This window comes from Papilio machaon, chromosome 20, assembly GCF_912999745.1.
Source record: "Papilio machaon chromosome 20, ilPapMach1.1, whole genome shotgun sequence".
NCBI lineage: Eukaryota > Metazoa > Arthropoda > Insecta > Lepidoptera > Papilionidae > Papilio > Papilio machaon.
Window position 1 is genome coordinate 5,520,140 of NC_060005.1, and position 20,960 is coordinate 5,541,099.

The 20,960-nt window shown below is 32.6% G+C and overlaps 2 protein-coding genes across 4 annotated transcripts; one reads left to right on the forward strand and one right to left on the reverse strand.

Annotated features, from left to right (window-relative positions):
• The first annotated feature begins 6,602 nt into the window (after positions 1–6,602).
• Positions 6,603–9,357, forward strand: LOC106709347 (keratin-associated protein 19-2-like). Of its 3 annotated transcripts, none has more exons than XM_045682911.1 (4): positions 6,603–6,753; positions 7,440–7,695; positions 8,289–8,387; positions 9,142–9,357. In XM_045682911.1, exons 1-4 carry the CDS (start codon positions 6,742–6,744, stop codon positions 9,354–9,356), a joined length of 582 nt encoding a protein of 193 aa, XP_045538867.1. In that variant the 5' UTR covers positions 6,603–6,741; the 3' UTR covers position 9,357. The 3 variants fall into 3 exon arrangements, with proteins under 3 accessions (XP_045538867.1, XP_045538868.1, XP_045538869.1); XM_045682912.1 differs by having other exon boundaries at positions 6,609–6,753; positions 8,289–8,333; XM_045682913.1 differs by lacking the exon at positions 8,289–8,387 and having other exon boundaries at positions 6,611–6,753.
• An 888-nt stretch (positions 9,358–10,245) lies between these two features.
• On the reverse strand, positions 10,246–19,397 carry LOC106709350 (conserved oligomeric Golgi complex subunit 1). Its single transcript, XM_014501142.2, has 13 exons — positions 19,179–19,397; positions 18,560–18,724; positions 18,038–18,186; positions 17,717–17,871; positions 17,048–17,276; positions 16,571–16,703; positions 16,209–16,381; positions 14,876–15,175; positions 14,200–14,434; positions 13,554–13,896; positions 12,820–13,260; positions 11,807–11,986; positions 10,246–10,443 (listed from the first exon to the last, which is right to left on the reverse strand). Exons 1-13 carry the CDS (start codon positions 19,313–19,315, stop codon positions 10,285–10,287), a joined length of 2,799 nt encoding a protein of 932 aa, XP_014356628.2. The 5' UTR covers positions 19,316–19,397; the 3' UTR covers positions 10,246–10,284.
• Positions 19,398–20,960: the final 1,563 nt, after the last annotated feature.

A 20,960-nucleotide genomic window follows, 5' to 3' on the forward strand; every position in this document is an offset into this window, starting at 1 on the left:
AATGTCTCGCCATTAAAATACTTCAATGGGTCTTAACGTGACCACTTAAAGCGCTTTGTTTGCTATATTTAGGAATGAGCTTTGTTTGCAATTTCAAAATATAAACGTGTCATGTACCGTACTATGAAAGTTTTTCGAGTTCATCGCTAAACCAAAAGGTGACAATCACAAGAATGTACACAAGTTCTTTTCCCTATGAAAAACCGAAGAAAAATAGGTGGAATAACATTTTTGTAAAAATAAATTCAGTCCTACAGGAGGCCAATGAAATGCCGCAAACATGCTAACCCACATACTAGTAAAAGTATACGAGTACTCCTGTCATATATTGGATACTCCTGTCATATATCGGATTATAGATCAGATCCGTTTTATCAGTCTACCGGGTAATAACTTTTTTTTTAATTCATTGTACAAAAACAACTTAGAAACGTATAGATTTATTGTAAATAAATAATTTAGTTTAGTCAGAACTAAGAAACTGTTCTAACTAATGTTATAAATGCAAATATTTAGATGAATGGATGGATGTTTGTTAGAAGGTATCTACATAACCTCTAAACGGATCTTGCTGAAATTTGGCATGCATGTAGAAAATAGTGTGGTAGAACACATAGGCTATTAAGTTTATTTTTTAATTCCACGCGGACGGAGTCGCGGTCAACGGCTAGTGTTTTTACGACTTCAAAGTTTCAAGATCATTAGTAATTCTTAAAGAACACTTACGAAGTGAAGAAGACACAACATTTAAATATTTCTGTAGAGCTAAACATCCCCAACTTTTTAATTATTTAGCTGTCTTTGACTTTGATGTTATTTTTGAAGAGCTTAAAAATACTTTTGAATTAATTAATTATGAATTTTACATCGTATCACTATGGATGTATAAGTATTTATTAAATTTAAGTAAGTATTTTATTTCACTAGGATAATTTTCTTATTACCTTAACAGTGGTAGGCGCCATCAATAACAACATGAATGCACAACAATGATCAAATTAATTTTTAAATGTTTTGAGAGATATCCACTAGTCTACAAACACAAAGTTCTAACTCTACAAAGTCCAAGTCTAAATTTATAAAAGTTCAAGTATTTTAAAAGCAATGAAAGAAAACGATCTTTGCCCACTTCGGAACTTACGTCGGCAAATGAAGTCTCCAAGTTTTAAATAGCATTAGCTAGTCTATCCAGATATCAAATTTATATATTCGAAATTTGACATTCTATTCGTTATGCCTGCATTAATCATCATCATCATCTCCTTGACCTTGTCCCACTTATGTCAGTGCACCAGGTTTCCGTCCTCCAAATCAATCTGTCTGCCGTCATCTCCATTGTCACTCCCTTCTTGATCATGTCATCTTTCACGCAATCCATTCTTCATACATGCCTTCATTAATATTGCCTTATAAAAACAACGTAATATATAATAAGAGTAATAATTTAACTCTCCATCCGCTCTTGGATATAGCATAGAGTTTTCAACCCGTGGATCGTAGCCCCCTGTACTTTGCGACCAACTAGGGGTCGAAAAATAATTTTACGTTCTAAGAGGGTCGCGACGTGTTAAGATTTTAAAACGCTTATCTAGGAAATAGAAGAATTTTCTTTTGATAAAATAGCTTTTATAATCGCTTTATATCTGATCAGTTTATGATCAACAATCTCGCCTTTAACGATAATTATATTCAGATCGAACTCTCTTAAGTGTTCCTAAAACAACTAAAAGCTGATACTAAAACATAGTTACCTCGCAAATGGCACATTATTTTATATTAAAACTATGCGGCCTAAAATTAAGATAAGGGAGGGTAAAATCTGGGTCGGGTGATAGTATAAATAATTTTAGTTAAACAATTATCCTGGCAATAGGGATTAAGGGACAATCGCAACGTAATAGGGAACTAAAACTTTCCATACCTAAAACGTAATAAACTATTGCATAAGGTGTAGAAGTTTAGCTCGTTTATAAAGAACTAGCTTTTACCTGTTACTTCGTACGCGGGGAATTGAAATTTGAAATAAGTAAACTCAGTCTACACGTTATTCCGTACAATAGTTAATCTCAGTTATAGCCTTTTAGCCGTTTAAGTTACCAGCTAAAAATCATCCGTCGATCTAAATTTTCGCATTTTTTATAAATAAGAAAAGAAATAGAAAAATTACCTAGGAAGAAACTTTACATGTAGGTAATAGAGTAATGTTTTTGTTTGGGAATTATTAGCGCAAGTTAACTCAAGGCCAACCCTAAACCCCATGCTGTAAGATTGAACCCCTCGTATACCAACAAATAAGTCAGTACACTCAAGGGAATTGTTTATTTACGGCAGGAAGGTAACCTGGTGAAAGTTAAAAGGTCATAAATATCGAAGGAAAAGAATCGTAAACTTTTTTATGGTACGAACCACACTTTTTATTTAACTCAAATGAATTATACAAGAAAAAATATTTACAGAAAGGTCTCGGGTATTAATAAGGTATAAAATTATTATTCCGGTTTCGACCGGATGAATTTTGATACTTACACATTTAATTATGTTTAAAATTTAATGAAAAATATGCTTTTCGTAGTTCACATCATAACCTTACCTTTAACATAGGATGAGTACAAATGGTCTCAACAGAACCGACACATTTTATAAGATATCGTAATAATCAGTGAATAATTCACCAACAACCTTGGAATTTCAAAACACCTTTTGTTTTGATCAATTTGCTTCATATACAGGAAGTTCAAAAATCTGTGAACCATTGTGTTGCCAGTACGTCACACAGCTCGTTGAGCAGTTTTATGGCCACACCGACCTTCTGATATTAGTTAACAACGTATTATGACTCAAAAGGAGCCAAATTAATTAATTGAATCACAAATTCTATTCGCGGAAACAATTAGCATATTATCTCTTTTTTCAAGTTTTTTTTTCAATTATGGATACTTATAGTTTCTCAATTAAAATACGAATGATGAATGATTTGATCTAGTCTATTTCAATAATTAAAATCTATACAATTAATAAAATTGAAGTATATATCGAAAAAAAAATTATGTTCGTCGAACATGACGTATTTGTTATTACTTGGGTAAAAAAAAATCAATATTATTGTCTGTACGTCCGTATTCGCGTTTATTCCGTATAATCTCTGAAACGGCTGGACCTATTTTGACGGGAATTTTATTTGAAATTACCTGAAGTATGCAAGAGTCACTTGACCTTTTTAAATATCGCGCTTACAAAGTCCCGTGTGATCACTACTAACTAATAAATACAGCTGCATTAAATAAAAATAATACACCAGAATCTGCTTATTAAAAAAAAAAAGAACGATTGCTTGAAAGCGAAGAATATGAATCTAATAACATAACATAATTTAACGGTTCAATTGTTTAGTTTAGACTGTAGCAAGTCGGACATGATAGTACCGGGCATTTGATTTGGCACATCGGAAATAAGAGTACTCTTACTCCAGACGTGCCAACTCATACGAAGCTACTATTCATATATACGTTGAGACGTGCAATTCTCTATCTAGGTCAGTTACATAATAAAACAGTACTTATATGTTTTAATACACAGAAATCAAGTAGTTTCCATTTTAATGGCGTCCTTTCTACGTTTTATTTAGGCCTATCGTGGGTGTTCGGGGTCGGTCGCATGCGTAGCCTCCTTGGAGTATTCCAATATAGCTGACTAATTTATTAGATATTTGATAAAATCAAGTACCCATTACGCGGAAAAACAGAAGGTTATTCTTCAACCTATTTATAGATAAACGGGTAGGTAGAAACAATAATTGTATCAATATATTGTATTCAATCTGTTATACCTTACATATTACTAATATTATAATTTTGAAGAATTGGATGAATGGATGAACGTATAGATGTTTATTACCACTAGATTCCCAAACGACTAAACGGATCTAGATGACAGTCTCGAATAACGCACAGACTAATTCAGATTTCTTTTATTCTAAGCGAATTAAATTGCGGACATATGGCCGGCGTTAAGGTAGAGCGCGGTTGAGCAATCGTACAGAGCGCCGAACTGAAATGGGCTTCATAGGTCTGGGAATGTATCTCTCTGTGAGACTGGATAGTCTCACATAACTCCCCCTCCGCCAAGGCATAGTAAAAAAGAGGGAGCCGTAGAAAACTCGCCTAGCGCGCCAGTAGAGAAAAACATTACTGCCCCCTACACTAATATTAAAAAAAAACTTGAGAGGTGTCAAGGGACACCCGGATGGAACGAAGTTCCTTTCTATTAATTAGTGAAGGAACCAATGTTTATTTATGAATAAAAAACTTAAGTCTTCACAAGAAGTACATTTTATTTCTATGAATTTTCGTTATATATTGTCACGTCGTTGCCATGGTGAAGTAGCGCTCATTCGTCGTTAACATACTTACTATAGCAAAAAGTGTCGTGACAACTTTTCGTAAGAATTTTTTCCGTCTAGCTCCCTTTCACAACGCGCGATAAGGAACTTCGTTCCAATCGTTCCAAAAATCAAATCTCTTTTCACTTAGGAAACTTAACGTATTAAACTTATCCTCATATTATAAATAAACAATAGTTAATAAACAGTTATTTATTCAATCCTTGTATCCACATCTCAATACGGGGGGGGGCGACCCATATTGGGGCACAAAATGTTATTGTCATCCACACTATTATTGTTCCCTTCCGTAAAGATATATTTTATGTACTGCATTATGAGATACTTATCATACAATATGTTGTACTTCATATGACTGTTATAGTTATTGTTATAATATGTACCCCGTCTTATTGAATATGTTAATCTGTCAGCTATTTCCAACATATGTTGAGCTTACCGTAGATTTTGATTGCAGTAACTCATATCACTGTCTTTGTTTTGTTAAAGAGAATGAAAGACACGACAATGTGTATTAATATAAGAGCCACGGCAGTCGAATTCTACAGTAAGAATCTATTGTATAATGAATACAGTCAAACCTGGATTAGGGAGAAATCCCCACAAGCGATAGTCACTGTCCGGTCACAATGACCTCCATATACTTTGTATGAACACTTTGTACTTTGAATGAGTGTTTCTTGCTACAATATTTTATACTACCGTACAATTATAAATATAATATAGACATCAATGTCGCAACTACGTTATTCTGTGTATTGTAGTAGACATGTATACTTAAATAAAATTGTGTCTAATCTGTTAGAAACAGAACGTTAGAAAAAGGTTTAGCAAAAAGTTAAGAAACTATAGCGTTTTAAGTAAATAAATAATTAGTTTTATCTCTAGATGACGCAGACTTGTCCTTAGTTTCAACATTTGTAACTGAACGGCCTTTACAAACGCCTTAATGGTGTAAAGATGGGAAATCCCAAAAACATATCGATTCAAGGTTTTCATTCTCGCAATTCGTATCCATTTCAAATGTTTCTGTTTTACAAACATTCACGAATTAAGCCTACAAAGATCGATATATTACTTATAATATCCTAAATGCGAAAATTTAGATGGATGGATGGATGGATGAATGTTTTTTAGAAGGTATCTCCGGAACGGCTCAACGGATCTTAATGAAATTTGGCACAGATGTAGAACGTAGACTGGAGAACACATTGGCTACTTATTAAGTTTTTTTTATTCCGCGCGGACAGAGTCGTGGGTGACAGCTAGTATTATTATACAATAATCAATAAGCTATTATAATACAAAATAAGAAACATAAATTAATAAAAAATGCTCTACTAAACTCTGATTATGACTAATAACCCTTAGAATAAAATACTTTCACTTTTGTCGTATTCAAAGTATGCTGTTATTTTTAACCAATTTGTTCACTTCACAGTTCTTTTAAAATAGTGTTTTTTCTTATCTTATCTTGTTTTCATCGTATATTCACATGATGTTTTCTAGTGTTGTTGACAATTCAAGGGAACTAATGTAAATTATGTTCATGTTATGTACTCAATGATGTACTAATTTCTCTAGGTTAACCAAAACAACACTATTTCGCGGATAGTTTTCTTTCTAACAGTAAAGTACAACAATCTCTGCACATTAATATTAGTCATTTATATCAAGACCTAAACTTTTTTAACAAAAAACAAAAGTTACGTACTGACGGCTATTGCTCTTTTTTGTATTTTCATAGTCTCCACTTTCCACCAAAGTGGAGACTTTTGTTGTCGGAGGCCAAGGTCCACTTCGAGTCACTGGGTCACCCTAGTTAGTTAGTATTTTCATAGAAAACATAGCAGATTAGGAGTTGCCTACGACTTCATCCACGCGAAATTTAAAAAAAATCTAGAAATAAATATTGCCTATGTCACCCGGGGATAGTGTAGCTTACCAACAATGCAAGAATTTCCAAATCGGATCAGTAGTTTCGAAGCCTAATCAAATCTTTCCGGAGTTTTTATTAAAGTTGTAATAAAGATGTTCAAGATACATACAAACTTTACCCTCATGTCCGTCGGGCAAACATATTGACTAGGAATAGAGACACTAAAAATCCTATTTTGCAATTCCAAAATAGTGGTCAAGATAAACATACCGATATAATAAAATTACATTGTGAGTGTAATTATGCGTCAGAGAGCGTTCGCGTAATGCCCGTCCGTCAGTCTATGTATAAAGGCAACAAGACTTGCTTCAACTGACCCATTCCTTTACGTGACCCCATAGTGATACAAGTGAAGTAAAAAACACTATAATTTAATTTTTATTAAATTGTTATATTTACAACAATGAATCCTTTGGTGAGTTTTATTTATTGGAATAATTAAATTATGTAATATTGTGAATTAATTTAAAATTTTGTTTATTTTTGTTGCATCGAGTGTTTACTAATTTATTTAATTTGCAAGATAATTAAAGCTTAGAATAGAATTCACGAAAATGAAATTGACGATTTTGAACCTAAGACTTGCGTATTTAATCGCACACCATTTAGAACAATCAATACATCCTGTGATAAAATTTATCAATTGATAATAATAAGAAAGTTAAGACATTTCGTATATCTGCAGGTGATGACACTTATAACCTTAATAATTCTGATAAATTATTAAAAAAGTACCATGTGACGTCATACGAACTCCTTAAACTGCCTCACCATGGCCTACTTCCCCCAACACATGTTTACGTAATAAAGAACCCTGCTTTTGGGTTTCGATTTTATCTTTGTCGATGCCGACCTCTATTAAATTTTGCCTGTTGTTTTTATTTTTATATCATATTCATACTTAGTGTTTCATAAAATTTTTTCATTCATTTTGGCGTAATTAAAATTGTTGAAAAAATATTTTACTTGGACGAGTTCTAATTTTTTTTAATAGATAGAAATAAAAATGCACATCTACATATGTAGTTAAATTGAATTAAGTTTGGTTTAGTTTTAGATTCATTCCCAATTAGCGCCATTACATGCGTTATTTGTTTCCAGCATTTACTTCTATTACCATGCTTACTAGCAGTAAGTATAACAGGGTCAACAAATGAATACAGCAGTCAAGGACGAAGTGGTGGAGGTTACGGTCTACTAAGACCATACCCGAATTACTCAGGAGGTAATAACGGAGGTTATAATGGATACAGCGGTGGGTACGGAGGATATGGAAGTGGATATGGTGGATACAATTCAGGGTATGGCGGCTCCGGGATAGGATACCCTGGACAAGGATATCCCGGTAACTATCCAGGTAAATCTTAAATATTAGAATTATAACCCTATATATTTATTGGTTACATTTAGTATTCACAAATATCAAGTATCAAGTATAAAATTAGCAACAAGTACCCAATATTTCTTTGAATAAAATGAATTTAACTTGATTGACAGCAGTTTAATTAATTTAAAAAGTAAAAACCTTTTTTTTTAAATATAATGGAATATCAAGTTTTACATGCCAACGTCCTGCCCGTGTAGTTGTACTTAAAAACATTTTTTTAACTGTCAAACTCGACTATTAAAACTTTGATCGTTATCTAGCGAATTTAGATTAATGTTTGCAACTGGTTTTAATTTTAAAAATAAAAAAACAAGCACTCGATACACTAAAAAAAAACTCAAATAACGTGTTGACAACACTCTTATTTCCTTAAAGGTTTAATTTTAGCACCATAATATTATTCTTTTAAATATTGTTCACAATCTAAACAAAACTAAGCATGGAAAATTATGTAAAACAAATTGTAGATTGATGAAAACGCCATCTTGTTAGATTGTCTATAGTAAACACCAAGACTGTTTTTTTTTACAACTACAATTGTTAATATTTATTATGATTAATAGGGGGTTACGGCGGGTACCCGGGCTATTCCGGTGGACCTTACGGAGGTGTGTACTTATTTCTTCTCCTTCTCAAAAGCCTATTCAGTGACACTAGTAATAGTAAGTTCACTAAGTTCATTACCATACTCAGCTTATTGCACTATAACTGATGCTAACCGCATCATCAAAAAACAAGGAAAATTTAAACCCACTCATGGGGGCGTAGCAGTCGCCTATTTCGCTTTACATTTTAATATTTAAATAAATAAATAATATAATTTTTAGATAACATAATAAAGGGCTTCAATTAATATCATCATCTTCCTGACCTTGTCCGTTTTCCAAATCAGTCTGTCTGCTGTCATCTCCAATGTCACCGCCTTCTTGATCATATCACTTTTCAAGGAATTCGTCCATCTCTTCTTAGGCCTACCTCTACCGGTGTACCCCTCCACACTCATACTTAACGTTCAATTAATAATAATATAAAATTAACAGTAATTATATTTAGTAATAACGTTTTAAAATAAAACAAAGACATTGGACAGTAGTTCCTTTAATAGCATCGAAGCGCCCAACAGTAAAGTATTGAGTCTTTCTAATTTAGTAACACAGTGCTAAAAGATTCCTGCAGCTTCGCCTAAACTTCGAAATAACTTACCGTTGGTTTCTGAAATCAAAATCTGTGTATCAAACACAGCGTTATCCGTATCTTTGACAAAACAGAGATAACAATATGTATGTTTTAAAGATTTCGGTCTCAGAAACACACGGTTAATCGTTTAAACTAAAAGGTTAAACATTAAAAATAAGGAAAAAAGATTAAACATTTATCTATAAGTAAAATTAATTGGCATTATTTGACTATTTTTAGGTAATCGTCCTTACAACAGGCCGGGTTACGACGGAAGACCCGGTTATAATTACCAGTCCGGTTACCCGGGCAACAGACCCGGATACAACCAGTATAGACCCGGTTTCGACCGCCCGTACCAGACCAACGGATATTTTGACGGAGTTCGTGACGGATATGACAACTTTGGACTATTAGGAAGAAAGGTGTCAGAAATTAAGAAGGATGACGCTTGAGTGTAGAAAAGTAAAATTTCAGTTTTAATTTTATTTAATCTGTATTATTTTTTATTTTATAAGAGTTTTATTTAATATAGATTTTACTTCAATCACTGTTTTTAATTTAACTTTTAAATTTAAATATGTTTTTATGTGAGTAATTGAATGAATTAACCGAATTATCTTAGTAATATTATGAATGCAAATGTTTAGATTGATGGATGGATGTTTGTTTGAAGGTATCTCCGTAACGGCTCAACGGATCTTGATGAAATTTGGCACAGATGTAGAACGTAGTTTGGAAGAACACATAGGCTACTAATTAAGTGTTTTTTTTATTCCCCGCGCACGACAGCTAGTCTACTAATATAATAAAGCGTAAACTTACGCTTACGTTCTTTATTATATAGGATATCAGCATCACAGCATATTTTTGAAAAATACTTTCTTTTTTATAAAAAAAAGCCCTACACTTACGACACTCTATAGGCTATATATTTTCACGCTATTAAACTTAGGGGTGAATAAATTTGTATAAAAATTGCTATGCGAGAAAGGGACAAAAATTACAATACCAGCACACCAGCGTGGCCAACATGATAACGGTAATAAAGGATAAGAACGGGATATGCAAAGGGTAAAAAAAAACTTTATTTCTGTACAACTGTATCTAAAAAAAAACCAACTGAATTTGTCTATATAATAACTATTACAATAAAATAATTACATAATTTAAATATACAGTCAAAACCGTTTATAACGATATCGTTTAGAACAACATACCGGTTAAATTGACCAAAATCAAAGGTCCTGGCTGAATGTTATATACATATCTTTCCTATTAATACCTGTCACCGGTTGTTACAACTATCGGTTTCTACGACTCAATATGAGTAGTCCCTTCGATGTCGTTATAACAGATTTTGACTGTATATATTAAAGTAAGTTAAGAACCACTGAACCAATCAGAAGTCATAGAAGTAAAGAATGACGCTGCACCAGATCTAGCATTCGCAAAGTTGATGGGCAAAGAACTTGTCATCAGGTCTGATATATCTGCTTTGTTCTTGTTAGGACTCGCTGCTGGCACGGCTTTCTTTTTAACCTGACGAATCAAGAGATTACATGAAAAAGATAATAAAAAAAAAGATAGTGAAATTGTAAACGGATATGTAAATGGATAAATAAACTGATATTTATAATGTATATTTGTAATATATCTTACTAATATTATAAATGTGGATGTTTGGATGGATGGATTTTTGTTTGAAGGTATCTCGAAAACGGCTCAACAGATCACGATGAAATTTGCCATAGATGTAGAACGTAGTTAGGAAGAACATAGGCTACTAATTAATTTTTTTTTAATCCACGCGGACGGAGTCGGTGGCGGCAGCTAGTATGCAATACATTCAAACACAAGGATTTTTTAATATGTTATAGTTAGTTATTGTAAAGATAAATGCGTTGCAAATGTTTTATGTACTACTATGCTATGACTATGACTATACTATGACTTCGTCCGCGCGGAATTTAATAATAAATCTTGTACTAAAAATAGCCTATGTCATATATGCCTAGGGATAGTGTTCCAAGTGAAAAAAAATCAAATCTTTTCTGTGGTTTCGGAGCCCATTCAATGCAAACAATCAAATCTTTTTATTTATAATATTAGTATAGACAAATAAAAAAAATAAGAAATCACACAATTATTTCATTACTATTTTTTATGACAGACATGACAAACTAATAGCACGTGTGTTATAAACATGCTTTAGCATTTCATTAGCGATCGTAAGCAACTGAAATATTGCGAAATAAAGATTAAAAATATCCGTTTTTTTATTCTTTTTGTGTCATTTTTCTTTCTATGGTAAACTGTGTGTTATATAATATATAAAATTATTAACTGTATACATAGAAGTTACTGAACACATAACACGGGTGGTTAAGAAACTAAGATTATCAAATATATATAAATATGCCATACCAATTGTCGTAATGTGGATATGTCGATTCTGTTAAAATATATATTAAATGATTTCATTATAAAGTAATAATACTACGGTATTTCGCTGGTCTATATGAAAAAATATGGTTTGTATGTTTATCTTATACGTAAATCACTGGAGTAATTTTCATAAAAATTTGGTAAAACTTTCTAAGGACAAAAAATAATTTTTGTGCCTTAAAAAATCTAATAAATTAATTCTTTTTCATTTCAAATAAAACTTTTTACAAATTTTTGACTATAATATGTTTACGTGCATCAGTTCAAAATCTGCGCAGTCGTTCCGGAGATTACCCGAAACAAACACAGCCTTGCGGACAAACATACAAACGGACAAAAAACAATTAAAAAGTGACATTTTTCGATCTTACATACAGACACTCAAATTTTATTTATATGTATATATCTGTCAAGATTTTTCCCTAACAGCGTTGACAAAATGTCGTACATCACTTACCACTTTATCCTGCTTCTTGTGCGGCGTAGGCGTTGCTACTGGGAGGAGAGTGAACCAGTGCGCGTCTGCTGAGGCCAGCAGCTGTGCAGCTTTGTCTCCCGAGCCCCCAGACACGACAGGCCGGCTGCCCAAGATGCCGCTCAGCTGCCCGTGATGCAGCACCAGACTGCCAAGTAATGTCTGCAACAAACAAACCCAACTCATATACTGTTCGTAAGAAACGGGATTCTTACCATGATTAGGCTGTTTGAGGTCCCGATATTTTGGCACAGCTGCATCCAGCTGCATCCAATTAGACATACAACTGTGTCCAAATATCGGGAGCTCAAACAGCCTAATCGTGGTAAGAATCCCGTTTCTTACGAACAGTATATTAGTAAAAACCAGGAAAGTTTGAAGTTATAAACACAACTCATCCCCATAATTCAAAGGGATAGACAGAGATCATGGACTTTGGCGCGCTCCTTACACACCTCTCTCGTTTCTCATGGATTTCGCAATTTTTTTGCGCACTATATTCTGTTAACATTTCAACCGTAATATTGTTACAATCATTTAGATCATGAATGGAAAACCTTTACGTATGGATGTGCCAATTGTCTAAATAAAGATTTGATGATCATAAACATGCAATCAAATATTTTGGACTTTCTAATTATTGGGAACATTTCTTAGCGTTGTATTCCCTTATTATATATTACCCACTTCACTTTTTTTAGTGCATAATGAATTTGCAGACATGCTCAAAATATTGTGTCGCGTGCCATTGGTTCGCGATCCCTGACTTAGATGAAAATAATCTTACTAATATTATAAATGCCAAAGTTTAGATGGATGGATGTCTGTTAGAAGATATCTCGGGAACGGCTCAACGGATCTTGACGAAATTTGGCACAGATGTAAAAAATAGTCTGGAGGAACACATCGGCTACTTACAGACGGAGTCGCGGGCGACAGCTACTTATAGATAAAGTCACTCATCACTTTTTAGTATATTATAAATTATAGTTTACCTGTACTCTTTGCACCGATCGCTTCAAGTTAGTCTGAATGTATGGATAAAAAACATCATAGTCAAATGGATCTATCTTCTGTCTTAAAAACTCGCAAATATCCTGCGAAGACTCCATACATTTCTTGTTCTCCCTTGGGACCATAAGCATCGTCAAATGTCTCACATCCATCAACAATTGAAGCGCGCATCGTTGATTTATATCGCTCTCTTTCTCTCTTATGACCGTATTGTAATGTGTGAGAAGGACAGATGTAACTTTCTCAACGAATGTTGTGTGTACTTCGTGCGGTAACGTGTGTGGGACAACTTCGTCCAATATACGACTGACTGAGTACAAATACTCTTGTAATTTGAGTGAAGGTCCCGCTGGGACTTTTATAGTCGACTCTATGGAATTCCCTTCATCATCCTTTTCTTGGATCTGTATTACATCCCATTGCTAAAAATAACGAGACTTTTAATCTATATATATAAAAGAAAGTCGTGTTAGTTACACTATTTATAACTCAAGAACGGCTAAATCGATTTGACTGAAAATTGGTGGGCAGGTAGCTTAGAACCAGGAAACGGACATAGGATAATTTTTACCCCGTTTTCTATTTTTTATTCCGCGCGGACGGAGTCGCGGGTAAAAGCTAGTATACAATAGAAACGTTAAAATGCAAAACATAAATAAAAGTGAAATTTAAAAAAAAAATATTCATTAGTTTTAACTTAAGTTTTTATTCTCACCATCATCAAATAATCCACATTTGCCTCCAAAGTGAATTGTTGGGGCAAATATTTGATCAAATCTATCACCTTCTCCATAACAATGTCCAACCATTTGTCCCAACAGTATTGGCAATTCTCTTTTAATACTCCACAAATATCATTCCAACTCTTTATTGAGTTTTCATCGACATTCATATCGTCAATACACTGCTCTTCGGGAATATAGCACTTACGTAGATTAGGTATAAGGTATACTATCGCTTGTATAAATCGAGCTGTGTAAACTGCTGTGGTCTTACGCTGTAGTTCTGTTGATTGTAAAGTCGGCTCTTCGAAACATGCCTTTATATATTGTAACATACTAAAAATGTAAAGTAACATAGTGTATAATATACTATTGTAAAATAGTTTTACTAATGAGAGCTGATATAGTCGAACCTAGAAAAGCGAGAATTGTACGGTCTCGAAAGACGACCTCCATGAGCGAGAAACTAATGGTAGTAAGAAACCTTTGTAAGCGAGAAAAATATCGCATAGGACTGTATTATTCGTATAAAGCTGTAAGCCATCGCGTGTATCTATTTTACTAAAAAATCTTGAAATTTAATATTTTTTAAGATAATTTCCTTAAATAAATAAAATAAAATACGATTGAAAACTTTACCTTTGTACATTTCTATCGGAGACATTTCTCAAATAATTTTGAATGTCCTCTCTATCGCTGTATATCTGCTGTCTATCGTCTTCTTCTTCATAGAACAATAACTTGTTATTTCTACTTCTCTTCTCCGGGTATAAATACACTTTTAAATCTTCTAGAAGCTTCTGCAATTCTTCGTCTAAACCTTGACAGAGTTTCTCTATGTTCGGAGTGAAACCACGATCTTGTCTAGACATACCTATATAATAGTAAAGGAAAAACTATCAAAAATATATCTTTTATATTTTAGTCAATAGGCAACTGTGTATTTTAAAAAACCTGTTTTAACTTGATAAAGTACAACATTTATACAGTTTTCTATATCTTTAAAAACATACAAAAAGACGGAGTTTTTCACAAGTTTAGATAAAGATATTTAATATTATTTAGTCAAAATAAAATACAGTCAAACCTGGATAATCGAGAGTCTAAGATACCGCGATTTTTCTCGCTTACGCTTCTAAATCTGAATTTCTCGCTTATGAAGGTTGTCTGGACCGGATGACTCTCGCTTACAAAGTTTCTCGCTTATCAAGGTTCGACTGTATTTAATTTATCTGTCTTATATTTTTTATTTTCTCTCACTTAATCATAACTAAGAGGCGTCTTTATTGATTGTAGCATTTATTATTAGACTTACCTTTCATAAGTGAATTCATAACTCTAATGACGTCGTTCCTTGACTCTATTATAGTTTCACCAATAAGATCCTTCCAAACAAACCAATTTATATCAAATTCCTTTTCCAACTCACTCTCTGAAGAGACCTTAGTTAAATCAACTAACATTTGAGTTTTAAAACCATCGTATACTTTGATCCATCTGTTGTCTATGATAAGTTTGACACGAGAGGTCAATAAAGGCTGGAAGTAATGGCACCAAACATGAACTTCCGGTATATCTAGAGCCGTGCAAATTGCACTCCAATTTGATGGTGTTTCTGTAGACGAGTGAATGTTGTTAATAATATTATTTTCACTTCACTAAGTTACATATATTTTCTTTGTGAATTATTTAATCTTTATGCTTTATTTATTTGAATAATAAAAAAAAAAACGAAAGCACAAATAGCCTAATGGTTTGATTAGCGATCATTTTGATTACAGTAGGGAACCATATCATCATCAGCTCACTATACATCCCCACTGAGGTGCTCGGAGCCTACCCCAAGTTAGGGGTGACTAGGTCATAGTCAACCACACTGACTCAGTGCGAGTTGACTTCACACATATCATTGAATTTCTTCTCAGATATGTGCAGCATCACAATGTTTTCCTTCACCATAAGAATGTCAGATAAATGTACATATATAAATCGAAAAACACATTGGTATATGTCGGGATTCGAACCCATGACCTGCAGATTGCAAGTCAAGTGCTTAACCTGTGAGCCACCGACGCTCTAGGGAACCATATGTTAGTGGTTAAATATTAGTAGACTAGCTTTTGACAGTGACTTCGTCTATGTGGAAATAAAAAAAAAACACTTAGTAAATAACCTATGTTTTTTTCCAGACTATGTTCTATATCTATGCTAAATTTTGATCAAGATTCGTTAAGCCGTGTTGGGAATACGTAATAACAAACATCCATCCGTCCATCCATACAAAATTTCGCATTTACAATGTTAGAGTATCATTATGAAGTACTATGTGCTATTTATGTTTATAATAAAAAAAATCTGAATAAAAACTCAGCATTGTCTAGAAACTTACCTAATTACTAATCATCTAGTATTAGATTATAACTGCAAAAATCATCAAAAAATCTTACTAATATTAAATGGGAATATTTAGACGTTTGGATGGATGCATGTTATTAATTTCTCCCAAAAAGCTAAATGGATCTCGCTGAAATTTGGCACATATATAGAACATAGTCTGGAAGAACACATTACTTATTAAGTTTTTTTCTAATTCCGAGCAAATGGAGAAACAGACAAAAAACTAGATAGATTATAAATGAAAAAAATACCTATTTTAAATGACTCTTCCCGTATCTCATGCAGGATTTTTATTCTAGTAACATTTTCCAGTAATGCCTGTACATTACTCTCTATATAAGTCTTCACCCACACACTCCATTGTTGTACTGATTTTGATATATCCTGTTTAGCTACAGCGCACACTTCTTTCTGTGTTGATAACCTGCAATTGAATATGAACCTTATTAGTATATAATAGAGTACATTTCGCATTACGTTAATAAAACTATACTTAGTTTGTCAATATTTTATACCAATAAAGTCTTTTTTTTAATAATTGTAAATCAAATTTAATAAACGCCATGTTTTTTTTTAATGCGTGTTTGTGTCTTTAATTATATTTCTCACTTACTTGTAATTTGATATAACAGATGGTAATAATTTTAAAGATGCTGTGTCACTGAACTCTATCAAATCTAGTAGAGGTTTGGAATCCTTTTTATACAAATCTTTTAACATATCCAATACTGCCCCGCCATCATTATCTTAAAGAAAATAAGTATTATATTTATTAAGGTACATTATTAGGTGCTTTTATCTTTCTCAACATAAATAGTCAAACCTGGATGAGCGAGAGTGTAAGGGTTCTCGCTTATGGAGGTTGTTCGACACAACCGGGCAATAAAAATCGCTTATAAAGGTTTCTTTTCTTGGTTATCCAGTTCTTGTTTAATATGTCTCATAGTTTTAAATAAATGTCACAACATAATGATTTGATTTATAATTAAACTATTTGACATTTACCTAAGTACCTACTTAAGCAACATCTAAATACTGTTACCTTTATTTTTTTTTATTAAACTAAAATAATAAATCAAATAATACTAACCAACAAAACAAGCATACACTAAAACAACAGTCTTCAACACAATTTTCACTCCATTTATAATTTTCTTTTTTATCTGTGCTTTGACATCTCCTTCTAAAATATGTGTCAGATCAAACTGTAGGGTAGATCGCAAACTGCTATCACTGTGTAAGCCAATAAGTGAGTTGAGAAGTTCCACCATAGTTTGAGAGTCTAGGAGGTAAAGGCTTACTAGACAAGAACTTGCCACCTGTAAGAGGAACCAACACATTCAATGCTGCCACGCTTGGTGTGTTCACTCTCGAGAAAAAAGTATTGGCATTCCATGTGTTAACTGTAGAATAATTAGAACAAGTATTGCAAAGATAAAGTCTGTGCTTTAAACGGCTAGAAAAATGCTTAAATTTAAAATACTAAGATCATCAAGACTTTAATATGAAAATTTTAGTTTCAACTGCCAAAAGACTTGTGCAAAAACTTCTGTTATCTCTGTTCCTTCAAAGAGGTATTGAAGTTGTGAAACATCTTGTCGCCTTCGTACATTGTACATGTTGGTGGTGTGCAGAAGTTTTAAGTAAATTGGGGTGTATAGGAAAGTATATGTACTGCATATTGCGAAGATGAACTTGAGCGGCCAAGATATTTGAAACAATGTATACAATAATCTTGGATACCAATGGTTATATTTACCCGAACACTAATCTCAACATCTTGCAATTTCTTTCTGCACTCATTGATAATTGTCTGACTGAAGTTAGAGATTGATATCCAATGTTGCTGAACAATTCTCTGCAATGATTGCATACTGGGCTTGACGTTTCTACCACCAATGTGTAGCTGTAATCCTGTTAGCGAAAAAACTTTACTAAAATAACTCATTGCAATCCTTATTCTTGTCAACAATTTTGATGACAATGCTCCTTTTTTGTTAATTAATTGCTATTTACGGTGGGTTTTATTTGCTATTGGATTTTTTACCATTGACAAATCAAAAAATTTGAATATTATTACCCGTGTTGATATGTCGCGCCATAATAAACAGTTGTGATGCCTTCACAAAATCATTTTTCTCTATGCACTTCCAAATCTTTTCAGGTATTTCCATTAATAATTTCACTTGGATGGCTATAACTTGTGCGGGGTTTGAATTTAATTTAAAACTAGAATAAAAGTGGAATAGATTATCTTGTTGTTCATATTCTCAATTTTATTGACCTCTGAAGAGCTAACAGCATAATGGTTAAAAATACATATCATCAAATTAGCAGGTTCAAATCCTGCCAATCAACAATTGTCTTACATACAGAGGGTTGGCACAATATTTATTACTCTTCCGTACATCTCTATCAGCCATCATATCTGACTTTACTCACTTCTTACACATTTCGTTTTACACACAATCCATCCATTCTTTCTTCAGACTTCCTCTACCAATGTAGAGACCACTTACAATCTTATCTCTCCACATAATATTGAAATATGCTAATTCAATGAAATTAAAGAACAATTACATAAGATTTGTTTTAGCTGTACCTTGGTTTTTGAGGTTGTTCTTGTACTTTAAAGCCAACTAAATGTGTATCATGCAGACTCTTGCATGATACCATCATCTGATTTATATGATCTAAAGTACTGCTTGTTGTCAACTTCATTTCTTCTATGGTGTCCGCAGCTTGAATTAAATCTCGATATCTTTCTCTGAATAATGAAAATAGGAATGTTTATCTATCTGGCATGGATGAACAATCTGTGAATATACTATACTAAGTATAATTTTTCAAGACAAATTATTTGACTTATGTTCGTTATTCTAGAACAACTGTACTTTTTATGGTAGAAATTAAATTAAAGAAGTTTTATCTATCGAGAATAGTCACATATTTGGTGCGCTCTTGAAATTATCACAACGATAATTATTTAAAACTATAGATTTAATAATAATGAATAGATCTACCTAAATACTTATTAATATAAAAGCTAAAATATATCATTAAAAGGAGTCCCTTTAGGCAAGGTTCCGAAGATACTGGCAGCGTTCCCCCTTTGAATAGCTAAACTAATTCTAACAACGATAATACATTTACTTTACTAACACATTAGTTTATATGATACAAGAAAACTATTGAGGAAATTAAACACGTTGAAAACCTACCCCACCATCGCCCTTAACTCTTCTCTCTTACGCTCGATTTCATACTGCAACTTCTTCTGTACGTGGTCTATTTCCGTAATAGAATGTGTTTGGAATAACTCTTCCGGCACAATATCAAGCAAATTTGGTTGAGACATTATTAACGCGTTTTAAGGCATTTATTTCAACTTTATTTGTGAAAAATTAAATTTTAAAAACAAAGTCTACAAGAATCATAGACGTCAACAACCTTTACGTCAAAAACATCTAATCAAAATGACATTTGACGTTACAGTTTAGCAATAGTGAAAGAAAAGTAATAAAATTATTAGTTTGGCAATTTTACACAACCAAATGGAAAAAATTGGTTATACAGGCAAAAAAAATCTTTTAGCTTCATTTAACTCACTCTCCTTTAACTCCTCTGGTGTCGTCCATTTTAACGAACGAGCCCGATTAAAACTAAAGGTTTCTTGAAAACTTGTAGAAAGGAATTTTAGGAATGGGAGCATGAAATAACCAAATTCAATTTAGTAAATAAAATTGTTTTCATTTTCTTATCATTCATATAAAAAAATATACAATAACACTAAAATTATCCACGTTTAACATTGCAACATTGATCTTCCCGTTACAATAAATTTATATAGACCATTCGATTACAAAGTTGACTATTAAACTTACAACCAGAAATAAGTACCAACTTACAAATTTACTTTGTTCTTAATTTATTTAATTTTTCAAATAAAACAAGGAAAAATGTAAAATTAATTAAAAAAAACTTGTTACCACATTCTTTTTACATATAAACAAAAAAATTAAGTCTTGATTTGTTTTTAGTGAAATTGTCTATACTTTATAATATTAATAACGGGAAAGATTTGATTGTTTGTTGGCATCTGGACCAATTTGGAAAATTCTTTCACAGGTGGGAAGCTATACCCGTATGATCTAGGCTATTTTTTTACTAGATTCTTTTCTAATTCCGCGCGATCGAAGTCGTGGGCAAACGGCTAGTACGTAATGAAATAAAGTTTAACAGTCAACTTTGCATCCGGTATATTTATGGTATGACAGATTAAATGTTTAAAAAATTAATTAAACAAGACAAAACAATTTTGTTGTAAATAACAACTAATCAAAAGAGAAAAAAAAAACTAAACAGATAATAAATTATTATCTACTCAATTTGACAATAATAAAATCAATTATTTCGACAACTTGATATGTTTCCTTCAATTACAAAATATTTTCATATAAACTTTTATGCTCATTTAACTTATTTCATTATTCATATATTTACAATAAAAAAGCTACATTTATTTCATTATTTCTTTTTTAGCATGAGATTATTCGTCGGTGGCTCAGGGGTTAAGCACTTGACTTGCAATCTGCAGGTCCTGGGTTCGAATCTCGCCATGTACCAATGTGTTTTTCGATTTTCGATTTACATATGTACATTTACTCGACGTTCTTACGGTGAAGGAAAACATCGTGATGCAACCTGCACATATCTGAGAAGAAATTCAATGATACGTGTGAAGTTAACCTGCACTTGGCCAGCGTAGTTGACTATGGCCTAGTCACCCCTAACTTAGGGTAGGCTCCGAGCCTCTCAATGGGAACGTATAGTGAGCTGATGATGATGAGATTATATACCTACGTCAATAAAAATGTTTATTCATTGTTAAATGCAACAATTTCAATCAAAAACAATATTGATTTAAGAAAAAAATTGATAAAATCTCCTAGTATTGAATAAATATCTGCATATAATTGTTATGTTTAATATATAACTGAAAT

What these genes read in the sequence shown, in the direction of transcription:
- LOC106709350 (XM_014501142.2), bottom strand. Translation starts at nt 19,315, where the DNA reads ATGTCTCAACCAAATTTGCTTGATATTGTGCCGGAAGAGTTATTCCAA. An exon ending in GGCGCGACATATCAACACGG is followed by an intron (nt 17,872 to 18,037) that starts GTAATAATATTC and finishes TTTCGCTAACAG; the next exon opens with GATTACAGCTACACATTGGT. An exon ending in AGTGTATGCTTGTTTTGTTG is followed by an intron (nt 16,704 to 17,047) that starts GTTAGTATTATT and finishes ATTTTCTTTAAG; the next exon opens with ATAATGATGGCGGGGCAGTA.
- LOC106709347 (XM_045682911.1), top strand. An exon ending in ATATCCCGGTAACTATCCAG is followed by an intron (nt 7,696 to 8,288) that starts GTAAATCTTAAA and finishes TATGATTAATAG; the next exon opens with GGGGTTACGGCGGGTACCCG. An exon ending in ATTCAGTGACACTAGTAATA is followed by an intron (nt 8,388 to 9,141) that starts GTAAGTTCACTA and finishes GACTATTTTTAG; the next exon opens with GTAATCGTCCTTACAACAGG.